General features: G+C 30.6%; 1 protein-coding gene across 2 annotated transcripts in view; it reads right to left on the reverse strand.

Moving 5' to 3' along the window:
* Positions 1–1,469: 1,469 nt before the first annotated feature.
* LOC148280767 (neurotrimin-like) overlaps positions 1,470–17,205 on the reverse strand; it is a 253,317-nt gene continuing 237,581 nt past the window's right edge. Inside the window, exons 7-8 of one of the 2 annotated variants that reach the window (XM_088227843.1) lie at positions 15,566–15,734; positions 1,470–1,761 (exon numbers count right to left, since the gene is read on the reverse strand). In XM_088227843.1, the coding sequence (XP_088083969.1) occupies positions 1,658–1,761; positions 15,566–15,734 (273 nt within the window). In that variant the 3' untranslated portion in view covers positions 1,470–1,657. Of the gene's footprint in view, positions 1,786–15,565; positions 15,735–17,205 lie in introns of both variants that reach the window. The other variant, XM_088227842.1, reaches the window with a different exon arrangement.

Below are 17,205 nucleotides of genomic sequence, written 5' to 3' on the forward strand. Positions count from 1 at the left end.
TATTTCGTACTCCTTGGGATGGTATTTAAAGCGCAACACTGTTTATCTTGCCTCCAAGTAATAAAAAAAAAGTATTTCACAACACTATTTATTCTAAAGTAATGCTATAAGCTGATTTCTAACGAAAACATGAAACTACATAATTATTTATAGATGGCGCTTATTATTTATCTCATTTTTGGTTTTTTACACCATTTTCTAAAAAGGACTTTAATTTTATTGTTATGGTATTTGTTACAATCAATTTAGTGTTAAGTTTCAGCAAACCAAGTTTTGTAAAATTTTCATTGAAAACAAACGTAAAAATATATTTTTTTTTTAAAAAATTATAAAAGCGCCATCTATGAATAATTAAGTTCATATTTTCGTTTTAAATTACTTTATGCAAAGGGCTTAGCATAATTTTTACTCATTTTTAATACTGACAGGCTTTGAGAACCTATTTGATTTATCTATCATTGGCTTTTTCAAATGATCGTTTAACACAATAAAGCATCAACTATTTTTCCAATTTTTTGAGAAACATATTCTTTCATCTTTCTATACAGGCTGATTCAGGCATTAAAAGTAATGAAAGTATTTTGTTAAAAAAGTTATGTTAAAGACATCGTAAACAACATAGATATGTTGTTTTTTTCAAATATTTATTCAAAGGTCTGGAGGTCTGGTAATAATGACTTCATCAATAATTTTTCATTCGAGGAGGGATTGTCATAGTATGGCTATTTTCCCCATACAAAACATAATTACTTGTAACCTACGATTTGTGACATTTTTTTCTACATACGAGTATATTTGTTATTTACCATTGACATTAATACATAAATACATGCTCTGAGCCCTTGAAAATGATGACACTTAACTCATGCCCAAATGTTTAGTCACGCCCAATGTGTATTTAGTAATACTTCGATCGCTATATAGGCGCGACGTTTAGAATCAAAAGCAAAATGCCTGCTAGTGTTATGAAAACCTTTCGGATTAACGATGCAAAAATGATTGTGCAAAACACTGTAATTTAAAAAAAAATAACCTGTAAATATTTGTTCATGATTGATAACAAAGCTTAAAACAATAATTATTCAAATATAAATTTATTTTTTTGTAAACGTCAAACTACACCCAGTGGCGCAATTGCGAAGCTCTTCTTAGTTACAGGGATGTACTGATAAGAATTCGTTTTTAAAGTACAGTAAACGTGAGTTAATATTATTTTTGTATTCCTAAAATCCAGTGAATGGAAATAAATGGGTCGAAATTATAAGGAATTTAAGAAAATAATCTGATTGACATCCATCAAAAAATAAAATTAATTGTTAACATAAAATACAAACTTTATTATATACCAAAAATGAGGATCCTCCGATTGTTTCTGGCACATTCATGCTCGTTAAATGCAGCCCTGGTCTAAATAAACTTACTCATTAACTATGCGTACGTTTTCATGTCACTTTTTTTTTAAACATTGAACTATAAAGGGCACGTCTATGTATAAATATGTCAATGCTATTTACCCAATTTAAACAACAGAACATCGTGCAAATGAAATAAATCATTTTTATATATTTTAAAAGTCTTTGAATTTTATTATGTGACGCTAGTCACTAATTTTTGTTCTCTTGATCCTGGTTTAGTAGAGTTGGTGGAGAATCGGGTATCAGGATAGCAGATAGAGTAGAAAGGCGAATAATAAGACGTGGTGCGCCTGTGAAGAGAGTATGAGTGGCTGTCCTCCCCTCTGCATGGCGGCTGGATACTCTCCTGATAGCACGGACAACCGTTTGTCTATATGAGAATTGTAGTACATATGCAATGGAGCATATTATGATATAAATGATTAAAAATTACTGCCCTTTGTTGCTAGAATTGCATATTAATTATTATACAATATAAATAAAAAGCGTATTTTCAGCTTTGATCGTATTTTGATATATGTTTTTATAATTATAAGCAGGTATGTATGTACACTTCAGGAGGTATCGGGAATGCAAAACAATGACCTTAATATTTCTTTCTGAGGTCTACGTTAAAGGCGCACGGAATGAATGCGTCAGTGTGTTGTGACGTAGACCCCATCTATACATACAGAAACATGTATACAAATATGATAAATCACAAAAAAAGTTAAACCTAACGGTATTTATTAACATCCAAAAATATATTTGAATCGGTCACTTGAGAAACCTCATAAGTAAGTCAGTCTAAACTTTTTAGAACTCACACAAAAACTGTTTGTTATTATCTTTATTATGGTTTGAATGAAGTTTTTACGTAATACGAAACTTAAATAAAAAATAATGTGATGGTGCAAGTTTTATTTTAAATATATAGATATTCCTATCGGTTTCGTCCATACAAAAAAAGTATTTTATTGGTCAATAAACGAGTTACTATTTAAAAATTTTCAACTTCATATATTGTGATATTATTGGATTGAACTCCACTGCTTTCACTGCTTCTTTCACTACCCTTTTCACTGCCCCTTTCACTGTGAGTTTGGCAAATAGGATAGAATGCCTTTGTCGGGCATTGTCATTTTGCTTCATGACCATTGTAATGGTCAGCGCGTTTGCCATGGTTGATTTGAAATATTGATTTTAAAGGGGTAGAATACCTTTAAGAAAAAAATATGAAAGTCTAGGCATTTACAGGGCTCACGATTTGTCATTTGCTGGTTTAAGTGGCCATTTTACACACTGTGTAACATTTATCATTTTGCCTATGTTTTAAAATCCATATTTCTTCAATTCATCTATCTGTTGATTTTAGTGAAGTAAAAGAGGTCATCAGCCCTGTAGATCCCTAGACTTCCATATTCCCTTCTTTAAAGTATTCTTCATCCCTGTTGCAATTTGTTAATCTTAATGACTCCCGAGGGGGTGAATTCCAGTCTTTTGTCGGTAAACAAACTCAAATATCGTATTAAAATGGTGTTTGTACCTGAAGCGTGAGACTGATCATCTTGCCTTCATGTAACAAAAATGATCAAGATACGCTGCAATTGGTGTATCGATGTAATGTCCTATGCACCATTAGGTGCGGAAAGGTAATGGTGATGATGACCTCATGACCATATTGCAAACACAAATGGTATCAATAACTGTATTTACTGTATCACAATAGCTTAAGTCAATTATAGTAAATTTATAAACTTAATAACGTAAAAAACTATAACCAAAGTATGAAATAGTGTATTCTTTAACAAAAAACTAGTTTTTTAACGGAATAAAGTGCATTTCAAGTCAAAGTCATATCCACCAAAAAACTGACTTATAGGGTTTCTCAAATGACCGATTCATTTATAATCTGCCTCATAGTCCAATGGTCATCGCGATTACCTTCCATGTTAGAGCTCTCGTGTTCAATTCCTTTCGTATTTTGAGAACGTCTAAATTTTTATAGACGAATACTAAAATGATGTCCTGATTGGATTTTATCTATTTTAATGTCTCAAAACGAATGATCATTGTATAATTATTTACATCATTCCGTGTTAAAACGTTTTGTAAAAATGATCACTATCCCTACTTTTTAAATAGGCATTCAATTGATTGAATTTAAACCGTGGTCGGAAAATTCTGTATGTTTTGTGTAAAACATGTAAAAAAAAATCATCCCACTAAAAAACTCCAGATTCGATGTGAAAATAGCGATCAAAGCTGAAAATACGCATTTTATTTACATTAAATGGAAATAGTTTTATAAAAATATAATACAACATGTGGAGGCAATGGAACATCACGGAACATCACAAACATAAAAAGTAGTACCCATTATCATAACTAAGCGGCCAGCATTTCAATAATTGCTAGTAAAAGTATTGGGGGAAAATAATATATATTTTGACATAAAAAACTTCAATTGCTCTTATACAGAAATGTAAATAATAAAAAAACATAAATTTGTTAAAAATATAATCAGAAGAACATTTTAATAACAGTTAGATAACAGGTTTATAAAATATTAGTAATTAATTTATTCCAACACATTTTTAATGTCTTTGATTGTTAACGGATACATACTTTACTCGATCAATTTTTTAATATTTTTATTATCTGATTTTGTGACCTGTTTAGGTCATTTAGACTTCAATAGCTTATTTAGCGCTAACCCCCCCCCCATCCATAAATAAAACATCCAAAAGCAAAAAGTCTTCATTCGCCCTTTGTAAATCTAGCGTCCCACATGGTTCCGTGCTTGGTCCCATGCTATTAACACTGTTCATTAACAATGTGTCTAAAATTATAATATTATTTGGGTCATTCACATTTTCTTATTGTTATGCGTTACTGCTCTTTTTGAGATACAAACAATAGACAAAACCACGTATTTCAATGCACCCAAATCATCAATAATTGGATGTCATCAAATATACTCAAACTTAATCCATATAAAATTGAGCTTCAATAGACAAAGAAAGAAAACCGACAAAACCTTTAAAACTGATCTCGCGTTTTAATCACATGTTGTGATCTTACTCCTCCTATAAATAATGAACTACTGGGTGTTCATTTAGATTAATATCATCTCTTTATTCTCAGGTCAATTAAACGGTAAGTGCTGGTTTCTTCTATCTCCGACAAATCAAATCTGTACCCAGAATTATTTCCATAGATGCAACTGAAGCCTTTGTGAATATAATTATCGTTTTGCAACTTGATTACTCTCAAAATACCAAACTAATAAACGTTATTCGTTTCATTTTTTTTTGCACCACAACAGGCCAGGAGGCCCAATTATAGTGGTGAATTACATTACAGAACAACCAGGCTTGAGAAAAATCACATTTTAATTTTTATGTTTTCACCGGGAATCAAACCAGGAACCTTCCGTGCGTGAGTCAAGCGTCTTGACCACTACACCACGGAGGCCGAACTTCAATTTGTTTTCAATGCAGTAGCAAGGCTTATTATGGGAGTAAAAAAATATTCTCACATCTCATAACATCTTTGAAATTTGCACTGGTTGAAAAGCCCAGAGTGAATAAAATACAGGTTTCCTGCACAGCATTAAATCTTTAAAATGAAATAGCTCCAAAATAGCGGATCTATGTGTTAGGGAAAATACATGTCAAAGAAAATCTGCTATTAGGTCAACATTTGAATTAGGCAGAGGACAACATGTTGAAATCCGGCTTTGCTCAAACACTGAGTTCGGAGATCGTGCGTTTGTCTGCCTGGAACTAATTGTCTTCACAATTACGAATCATCGAAAGTTCCAGTCACTTTAGATATCAACTAAAATCTTACTTCTTCCGTTTGTCATACCCAAATCAGAAAATATTTTACTTTAGCTTGGAATGTAAGTTGACTTATACAATTGTAAAGCGCTTTTAAGGTGATTTTTCACAAAAATGGCACTTTATAAATCAGACAAATATTATCATTTAAAAAAAAACGTAAAATTAAAAAAGATATAAAATTTAAAAAAACGTGCTACTAATATTAAATATGAAGTAAGGATGTGACTTTTGTTTTTCATGAATAAATGGACCAAAAAAGCAAGATTTTCTGAGGAATATTCATGAAAACTGTTTTTTTTTTTTAAAATACTTTATTTTATTTTTTAACTCCAATTATTAATATTGGTTTTTTAACCCTTTCGAACATAAAGAGCGTATTTTGGGTCACCGAAGTGGCATATTTTTTCAATGACTTGTTTGTTATTATTTTCATTCATTTTTATAAAATCCTACACCACATTATTAAAAATGCAAGAGTTTTATTTCAGTATTTTTCTGCAGAAGTTTTTCAATAATAATTCAGATTTATGTTTGCTTCTTCTCGCGTGCAAACAGCAAACATCATAATTCAAAGCTTGACAGTTTAATAATCTTTGATATGGTTTTCAGTTTGAAAGTGAGCTTTTTGCAATTTAAGCGCAAATTTCCGGCCATAGCCACAAAAAAACGGATTTTGCGCTTACATGCATTTCTTTTCTTAATTCTCCGCTAACGAGTAACGCGATATTAGATAAATTCTCTTCAGTTTCACTACGAGAGCAGAGCGATGCCATACTTGTACAGCATCCTCTCGTAACAGTATTTTATGAAAAAAAACTGTGAATTTCGCATAAAACTATAAATGTTTTTAAACATTTTATATTCAATGTGACAAGTCATAACAAATTTATTATAAATATCGAATTTATATCATTTTAGCTAGGGTATTTCTGGTACTCCCCTCAGGAACTCACGGATTCATTCACGCTCAGGCCTAGAAAGTTTGATGTGTAAAATGTATTGAAATAAATAAGACATGTGATTTAAATATTAACTTTGCATATGCCACGTTAGGCATTACGAAGTTAAAATATATTTATTAAACAGATGAAAGAATAACAAAAACATCTCATAAAGACCACTCTTAAAATTTATAGACCTTGTTTTTGTAAAGAGATTGGTCTTATACAAACTAACGAAAAAGGAAGCAAAATAGAAAGTTGTGTAAGTTTGTGTGTATCCTTTTCAAGGTGGATTAAGGACGAAGAGTTTATGTTAATTTCGAAGCTTTGTGCAAAAATAACATTTACCTTTATTCCGTCCGCAGTTAGCTAGGAAAACGAGCCAACTTATCCAATAAACTTTCTATGCCTTATGAACGGAGTTGTTCCTTTTGCAAAGCAAAGCTAATTAAACGTTAATATGTTGTTACTGCGGTAATTTTGTTATTCTTGTGTAAACAAAATTTTGAAATAACTCATAGAAACTTTATTAGAATCCATACCGTACCTATCCATAATCAATTTGTAATCGATTCGATCACTTCAGTTAAGTAGCTAAGCTTAGAGTATAAAATAACTTCTGCTGGCTTCGTGCATATTTAATCAATGTTTGTAAAATGACATGAGGGCAATCATTGTTTCTATAGTGTTAGACAAATATTATATTACATAAACAATTTCACTTTCGAGAAGATACTAAAGAAATAAAAATTAAAAATTTAAAATCTAAAAAGTTCAAACCAACCCTGATTTTACCGGACCTAGTGGATTGGCACGATAGATGTGAATGTGTTTCTAGAGTATTAATATTATAGATTGTTTATAAAAATCATCATTTTAATGATTGATTTTAATCAAACACTTCCTCACACCCGATGGTGCATAGGGCAAGGCATTGTTAAATCAAATGCAGCGTACCTCGATCATATATTATAGAAAGGTTAGGTGATCAGTCTTACGCTTCAGATGCCAGTCCAGGGACAATAACATACTTAAGTGTTAATTTTTATAAAAAATGATTTATCTAGCTGCATCCAGTGGTACATAGGACACAATATTGTCACTCCAATCACAACGTACCTTTATAGATTTATTTTTTCCATGCAAGGTAAGATTATCGGTCTAACCCTTCAGGTATAAGTCCAGGGGCAGTAAATATTTCAGTGTTGAACCACTATTAAAAGTAATTAATATTCCACGTCAACTCTGCCAGGAATTGAACCCGGCATCTCAATAGCAGTAAGCAAAAACGCCAACCATTACATTACGAAGCCGATTTATAGACTTTTGATTCCTTTTGTAAGATTTTTACTTGAGAGTAGCCTTCGAGTCGAAATCGCTTGCCCAGAATTGGTTCCATTTCCAACCTCTTTTGAATAACAGTTTTCTTGTCAATCTTCCCAGCAATCTAATTCGGGACATAAATCAAAATAGGTGAACGCGCTTATCACTATACTACGAGGCAAAAATTTCTCAAAACGAAGTGAAAATTTAGTTCAGATTAGTCGGCCTTACGGTTGTACTGGTAAGCCTATTGTCTGCTATTAAATAAATAAAATAAAAAATAATGCAATAAAAATCAGTCCATCCTAGGTAATTTTATCACGCATGTGTAGATGTGTTCGATTCGATCCTTCTAAAATTGGCTGTATTTTTACAATTGGTATTCCCATCCCCATTTTACCATTATAATAAGGGTAATGTTCTCATCCATTTTCTATTACTTTACGTAAGCGTAATTCTATACCAAGTTTATGTGTAGGACCCTAAATATAATAAACCTGTGATAAGTCTACCCTAATTGATTTATTTTGATTTTATTTATTAATTATCATATTACCCATAAATTATAATTTATACAAAGTTGCTTTGACTATCTAACTAGGGTTATTTACTCTGTTCTAAGACAGTGAAAATAAAAACAGTAACCAACACACAGAAACAATAATAAAAGTAGCGGAAATAGTGAAAAACATGGTAACACAGTAAACAAATATTTAATTACCCAGTAAAATACGTAGTAAAAACAAAATACATAGTTAGAAAAATATATGTTGTCGCAGTGAAAAAAATGCATGTGTATAGCGAAAAATATATTTTAAAAAAACCTTGCCAAATACCAGGTGAATAGAAAAAAATATAGTTAAAACACAGTACAAGATGTAATAAAAAAATATATATAAACAGTAAATTAATATATTAAATATGTTGGTTTCTTACTGGATTAGTAATTGAATTGTTTTTTTTTACCTGAAGGATCTTTTGAAAAAGAGGTGTTACTGTAAAGGGTAAGTAAATAATCCTATCACCAGACAACACCGGCTTGGAAACGAGTATGGAGAAGTTAATACTTTTCGTTTTCCATTGTGAGTTTTTAGACTAGAAATTCTTACGGTGATAAAATTAAAATCACCATCGTCATTATCTTTCTGCGCCTGATGGTGCATAGGGGACTGCATTGGTACACCAACCGCAGCGTATCGTGATTATCAGTTTTTCGCTTCTGTGTGAAAAAAACCTTTTAAATAAATATTTCATATTATCAATGTTAGGAATCGAACCCGAGAGTTCTTGCATAATAAGCAAATGTGCTGACCATTACATCACTAGGCTGTCTAAAATAAAATCAAAATAATTTACGTTACTCGAATGCTTTTAAATCACTGACTTTTTGTATTTTATTTACCTACACTTAAATAATAAATACCGACTGTTAGTTAATTTTTTTGCCTAAAACTGATTTAATTTTTGAAAATATTGAAATTAGTACCTACCTATTTTTTGTAATGTTTTACTTTGATTTATTAATATCTATAAAGCATAATTTATTTCGATAATAGAGAAAATCAAAATATATTTAATAAACACGAGTACATATTTACTTTTAAAATAAATTTCTTTAATTTTTATTTTGTACCTGTCGCGATATAACCTCCTGGGCGTATATAATAAAATATATTTCTATATACAGAACTAATATAATAAACACCAATGAACTTCTATCAAAAATTTTCAGTAAAAAGCTTGAATTAACATAGTTTTGAAACATGTTTTTTAATAAGCCGGGATTAAAATGTTCGTCTAAGGATTAGGAGCGTAAAAATATGAAGCCCATTTGTCAAGCTCCGGTTTACCGGTGGTGTTTGAACTAAACACAGGTAGGTAATTCTGCCGTTACCACGCTAAGGAGAATTATTCTTATTTGAAATGAGGTAATCAAGTGTATATGGTATTATCCGGGTCTTTGAAAGTGTTCCTATTCCGTGTTCAGATCACTGTAACTACCGCAAACAGACCCCTTTCAAAGTCATAATATGAAATATGTAAAGCGTGTATTGTATCCGACGGAGAAAAGGGATTACATGTTTCCTGAATAAGGGAACTATAAAAAACATACACAAGATATGAAACTGAATGGTGCGGTATGGTTTTACTATTACGCGTAATTCAGTTGATAAAGAGAGCTTCACAAGAATGAACAGTTGGCAGTCAAACATAGGCAGAATAGCGTTTGTATCACATTGTTTAAAGTGGCCTCTAAAACAGAATGTTCGCTAGTTTCATTTTCATTTATTTTTTTCTTCTAGCAGATTCTGAATGTATTCATTTGATAAAAAAATAGTTTGGTCTTTGGGGCACAGATTTTGATTTTAATAAAAAAATTAAAATTAAATCATTTCTTTTATTACTGAGCGTATTAAAAAAAATTATAACTCTTTTCCAGGTGATATAAATTTGAATCACACCATTTCAGAAAAGGAGAAACCTACTGTTAATATCAGTTAAAGACTAGTCACATATTTATGTTAGCGAAAATATAATGTCTATGTGGTTATTATTATTCCATTATTTATTCTTATTATTTCCAATATTTTAAGTTCTATCAATAAAGGATTTAGTTATAAAAGCGTATACAGTACCCAATGAATGAATCACTGAACTTACGTGTTGGAATTTTCGGAGGTCCAAATTACTTCTAAAACTAATATTTATATGTCTCATGCTTCACTCTAGGAAATAACGTAATATTTTTTTCAGGCAGACTTCATGTTTTGAAAAAATTTCTAAAAGTTTTCATAAATTTCATATATGTATTGTGTCTCGCAACGGGAAGACTATTATTTTTTTAAATAATTATTCCTAGAAATAGATTTTCTTCAACCTAGTTCATAAAAAAAGAAAATGGCTCTGTTTCGCAAGAACATTGCATACTCTTTCCCTATTTGCGCCCTATTTGAAGACTCAAAATGAAAAAATGTAAAAAATATCTCATGTCTATAAAACAAAAAAATAACATTTCTTCCAGTAAATAATAATAATATATATAATAATAATAATAATAATAATAATAATAAAAATACCCACACATAGGCCCTGACTTTGTGGGATTTTTTAAAAAGTGTTAATGTTATTGTATTAATTGTAGTTTTTATTTTGTATTTGTAACTCATGTATACCCGTTGTAAAATATAAAGAATTATTTATTTATATTTAAAAAATAAAATTGACTTCTATAAATGTTTAATTTACTAATAAGCTTGATTGATGTACCATCATTACATAAAAAATGACTCCATATTTATGTTTTATATACTAAATAGCTTAATTGAACAGGTAGTATTCGCTGGTTGCGAAAATAAATCAAATTTAAATCGGATTGTGGTCCTGTGGCTAGTGTCTCGGTCTCACGGACCAAAGGTTCGTGGTTCGAATCCCACTCTACCCCAACTTGATTCCCATTTTCTAATATTGAGTTATTTACAACTCATTAAAAATATGGCCTTCAAAATGAATTTTTGGGAGAATCATAAGAACGCAAATATTTATTTTTACTATTAAAAAAAAGAAATGAAATTAGCAATGTGTTGTTCCTTAATTAACATAGCACAGATATTATTATTATTTATTTTATTTATTTTTATTTTTTACCAATGTCCCGATTGCGTCGTAATGTAAACTCGATACAAAATTCGGACTTTCTTGGTATGTCTTTTTTTATTTAAACAATCACTTAGATGGACTAGATCTTGTCTTAAGGTAGTTATAATTTTTTAATTTTTTATTTTGTCCTTTTTTTTTAAAGTTGTATTTTATTTCAGCTATCTTTATTATTTAAAAAAAATGTATTAACCATTGTAAAATGGACTTAATAAGTTAATTTTCAATAAAGCAAATTAAAACCAGAGACTTTAAAGTACAAGTCAACAAATCGTTTAAAAATGCAGGGTATATTGCAAATTTCCAACGTACTTTTTTTATAAAACCAGACAGCATTGTCTATTTTCCCGACCCGCACTTCTTACAAATAGCAGAAAATCATCTTCAGCTCTACAAATATATTCAGACCACAATAGATTGTTCATATGTGAGGATATTTTCAGCACCAGATATGAGGAATACCGACGATTGGTGAGGCGCATACTAAATACTCTCCACCTCCCCTAACCACATAAGGAAAAAGGAGATAAAATGATATTAACAATATAAATACAGAGCCATTGATCTTTTTCACCATGGTGCTGGAAAACGATTCAAAATTAACACGACTTTCAGTCAAAAAGGATTGGTCTGCTTCTTGATTAAAGTGTATAACCTACTTTTATTGTCTATCGGCAATTAAGAACTGTCACTATAAAATTGCTAGCTAAAATGAATAAATGAGGGGATTTAGGCACGGATTGATGAGTGGATAGGTCAATTAGCATACAATGTGCTTTTATTGTTTTTATTTGTAGTTGTTACTAATAGGATAAATGTTAAAAGAAAAATTAATAAGTTATGTTAAAAAATAATGTTGAATGTTTCCCTCGGTACGGACTCTCCGGTGAGGGAACGTTGTATATAAAAAAAATAGTTAATAAAAATAAATTATAAACGGATTGTACAACTTAATATGGCGCGGTAAAATTACCTAGGGTAAAATGATTTTCATTATAAGTTATTTTTTCATTCCATTTATTAAGCTGCAAAAAAATGTACTGAAACTGAAAACGACATAAAATGCAGAACCTGCTTTTGATGAAAAATTGTCTTTTGTTTATCATGTCAATGAAATTTCAAGCAAGGCATTAAAAATGTTGGGCTTTATTTTGAGAAATACAAAAAACTTCAAGTCCATCCGATCATTGAAAATATTATACTGTTCTCTTGTAAGAAGTAATTTAGATTTTAATTCATCAATATGGTCACCCTGCTATAATGTTCATGTTTATAATATAGAAAACATTCAACATAAATTTCTACGATATATAAACTACAAACTAAACATTCCAATTCAAAATTTGAATTATGACTATTTATTAACACTGTTTAACCTAACAACACTTTCTGAAAGAAGAACTATTGATGATCTCATTGTACTGTATAAAATTGTAAACTCTCTTTTTGACGCACCAAAAATACTTGAATTGATTAATTTTAGAGTACCGGCTGTCAACACTAGGAGTACTTTATTGTTTCATTGCCCCAGTACTTCTTCCAACCAACAAAACAATTCATTGATACCGAGACTGCATAGGTTAGGTAACACTTATGGAACGGCTGCAGACATTCTGTCCAATTCTTTACCATCTTATAAGTCCAAAATATCAAGTTTATTTGTAGCTGCTCGTCAAACCATTATTGACAATTCAATTTCATAATTTAAAAAAATACTTACTTGTTTATTTTTATTACCTTATACTTGTTTTTTTTATTTTTTACCATTATATCAAATTGCACTGTAGTATTGGCAAATACGCATTTCATAGATACATATTTTTATTTCTTATTTTTTCGTAATAATATATGCTTGCTTGTTTATTAATTTAACTTAAAAATGTCTTTCTTGCTTACCGTAACACTTTATTTATTGTTTGCCTTACAGAATTTATTTCATAAGCTTATATCTTTGCATTTTTTGTTTATATGCTTACTGTTTTTTCTTGCATATCTTTGTTATTATTGTTTTTTTTTTTTACTTTGTATCATATTCTTTCTAACTAATTTCACATATTTTTTCTGTATATTCTGTTTATTATTTAGTATGTTAGCATGTAATTCATTTTTATTTTTTGTAAATGCCTTTTGGGCGTTAATGAACAAAATAAATAAATAAATAAACAGAGAACCTGTCAAACATTATAAAACGAAGAATACTAGATTGCATGCCTGACAGCTCCCTGTAAATACGTCCCGTCTTAACTCAATAAATATTATGTAAGCATAGAATTAAGAACAGTCCAGAAGAAGCGTTGAATCATATTTGCATACATCGGTATGTGTCCAATAATCTCCCTACTATGGCCTACTTTTGCCGCGCGCATTCGTGATGTGGCCGCGTAATGTTGCTTGATGGGAAAAAAATAATCATAACACAAATGTAAGGTAAAAAAAAGCAATCTGTTAATTTCTCTAGAATTTTATTGTGCACGCGGGAACATTAATTGACACAACAGAGTAGATAAGTAAAGGGTCATTTAATAAGAGTAATTGAATTTATGAACCTTGAACTTAAAATATAAAACAAATTTTATTTTACATAAAACTGATATTTTTATATCGTGTTAAATAATATTTGATGTTTTAAAGAGAACGTTGTTCAAATGTCCCCCATGGCGTTGTTATATCAGAGGTTTCTAATTATTATTAGTTCTTGCATAAGATGAGCAAAGTAGGGTAAAAAAAATACTACCTTGGCAACACTATCGAAATTTTCATTTTGTTTCTTCGACAATCTGATAGATGGAAAAATAATTTTATTTTTAAGTAGTGCATTTGCTACTTAAACATTTGTTTGCTAATTACACATGAAATGTGATATCTTTCATCTTTTATCTTTAAGATCCTAGCAGTATTTCTACATTTTAAAAGGACACAACACGGCACAGTTGAATTCAAATCAGGAGTTGCGCACAGAGCGACGTCTACCAAGAAACTAATGGGTCAAAGCGTAAAGCTACTCATTTATGAGTAGTTATGTTGCCTTCGGTTTGATGTGCGTATGCGGTTTCTAGACTATTCTTAATTCTATATCTGTAAGTAATCTAAATCGTGAATAATTTCAAAATAATGACTTACAAGATTCTAAAAAAACTGTAAGTAAACAAGCTTGAATTGAGATTTTCTTCTAATGGATCATGTCGACAGCAAAAACATTTTTTGAGGATTTTTACCTTAGAGCAGCCATTGAGTCAAAATCACTCGTCCAGGATTTTAATTCGAAATGTTTGTTTGAAATATGGTTTAACATATCAATATTTTATTGTCCCTTGGCTGGTACCTAGACCATTAGTCTGATAATCTTACCTTATTCATGTTTATCAGATGTGTGTAGGGAAATGATGATGATGATCATATCGGATATTGATTAGCTTTTTTTGACTTTGAACACTGTCCAATCACAGCACACAACATAATTATGAATCTAATTTATCGTAGTTATACAGAAAGCAGCGAGTCCAAAATTTTGAAAAAAAAAAAGATTTTAGTGTTATCGGGTGCTGTAAGGTGAAGTTTATGTTCTGCTAAAAACAGCCAGGCCACTTTCAAACAAAAAACTATAACAACCACCTTCTGAAAATAGTGTTGATCACAAAAACGGCATTTCTTAATTTGCAAAAAACACCCACAGCAATAGAAAAATCTTGCGGTGTAGATGCTGACGGGAAGATAAATGCCTCCAGAAATCTAGTTTACGTAAATAAATTTGAGTTAATATATGTATAGGTATTTATTTTAATTTTATGAATTCATTAACTTGAAAATGCTTGATATAAAAGAAAATGTTTCGATACAGAATTATACGTATATATTCAAAATTTAAATGAGGTATCATTGAACATTAGATCCTGTCGTTTTCTGCAAAATGCATGTTTTAGGTTATGTGGTGAGCCAGACTTAAACAAATCACCAAAACTCCTTTTACATGATATAATGAACTATCTTTCAAGATACTACAACAAATAAATTAAGTGGTTGTTTATAATTAAGTACCGTAATACAAAATGACATGTTCAATACATAATCACACAACATACTTCAGAGTTTTTCTAGGCCAGGCCGTTTTCTGCAAAATACACATGTTAAGATATGTGGTCAGCCAGACTTTAAAAATCACTGAAACTGGTTAAATATCATCACACTCTTTTTTGTAGTAAAAAACTCATTTTTGTATTATTTATCATTTGTAAAAGCAAATTACATTCCAACTGTTGCGTAGATTTGATTATTCACTCTTTTCACAAAAGTGTAATTATTTCAGTTTAATTTTTTTATAGCTCGCTGATTTCTGCATAAATACGATTAATTGTGTCTTACTTATGATCATTCAGAACCACATTGGACATTGATCAAGGTCTCTTACCGTTGAGCACATGTACGGAGATAGTCTTAGACTGAGCGTTGCTGGGGTTACACTGGTAATGCCCGGAGTCCGAGGGACGAGCATTCTGTATAAGCAAGAAAGAAGTAGTTGTCTCTCCTTTCTCTGTGATCACACTAACACCACCACGAGGCGAATCGTAGCTGATTATCTGTAAAAACAAACTTGCATCATTTCATGAATAAAATTGAAAAAAAAATCTATTTAAACTGTCTTTTATATAATAGTTTTTTTTTTTAACACATATGTACATTTTTTTGGGTTAAGTGTATTTCTGATTATTTTAGATTAACTACACTCACTATAAGAAAATGGGAATCAAGTTAGGGAAGAGGGAGTTCGAAACTTGGACCTCTGAACCGTGAGTCCGCAAAACTAGCCACGGGACCACAACCCGATACGAATCTTATAAATAACCGTCAGCTAAAACTGAAGGTTGTAAAAGGAGACGTATTAGTCGGCACCAACCTTCCAAGAAACGAGGAGTGATTTAAGTCTGGTAATATTAGTAAAGTGAGAGAAGTATTATCATTTGACACAGAAGATGTAATGGTTAATGTGATTCATGAAAGTAAGGAGAGAATTGCGCTCTTCCGGACCACTTGAGGACCCTAATTACTTTCATAAAATTGCAGAAAGAAGAGACACCATTAGCAGTTGATGGATAGCGGCCATTTTGTGCACACAGCTCGCTTGCTTCTAAAATTAAATGTTGTAGAATTTTAACATTTCTACTAATAAGATACAACTTGTTAAAGTGTATTCATTCGTCATTTTTTATACAGGGAAAACAAAGAATCAAGCTAGTAGCAGTACTGAGTAAAACCCACAGTGACCGAGAAAAAAGAAATATTTTTCTTTATTTATTTTTCTAATATGTATGAAAAGTTTTAACGAAAATATTTTATAACCATTTAAAAAAATAAAAAAAAGGATTTGCGTTATTATGATATATCAAGAGATACAAAACTTTGGGAGCCATTTTTAACGAGTTTTAAAAAGCTCAGTATTAGAAAATTGGAATCAAGTTGTGGTGTAGTTTGAACCCTACTGAACCTTAGTCTTCTGATCCGTGAGTCCGAGACATTAGCCACGGGTCCACAACCCGATTAAAACAACTTGGTTCATATATTTATCTGAGAGAATAAAACACGGGAGTCCACTTTTTGCTATTTATATGTGAATAAAACACCGAACTCCACTCTAGTTTTATAAGTAAATGCTTTTTTAAGTTGAAGTATAAATCTGAAGCCAACTTTGTTTTAATGCCAAAAACATCATTTGTCCCAGATAGGCTACTTAAATATGCATATTTATGGTTAAAATATTATTTTACCATGAAAATTCTTTATAGATTGAAATTATCTTATTTGATTAAAATGTTATGACATTATGAAAATCACACAATCACACAATCACAAAACGTTTTAGGTTTCCTGTACATTTCGTTCAATGTGACTCCCGTGGTTTATCCTCTAACGTCTAAGATACAGATATTAGATTCACGTTTGTTCATTTAACCCACAACTTATAAAGATCCGTGCGCTGAGCGTTTGGAGGACAATATATATGTTAGTAAAATACTCGTAAGTGTAAATATCTGTTTATAAACTATGAATTTT

The sequence above is a fragment of the Micrasema longulum genome, unplaced genomic scaffold (genome assembly GCF_059751315.1).
Source record: "Micrasema longulum isolate JH-2025_06_02 unplaced genomic scaffold, ASM5975131v1 h1tg000543l, whole genome shotgun sequence".
Classification (NCBI taxonomy): domain Eukaryota; kingdom Metazoa; phylum Arthropoda; class Insecta; order Trichoptera; family Brachycentridae; genus Micrasema; species Micrasema longulum.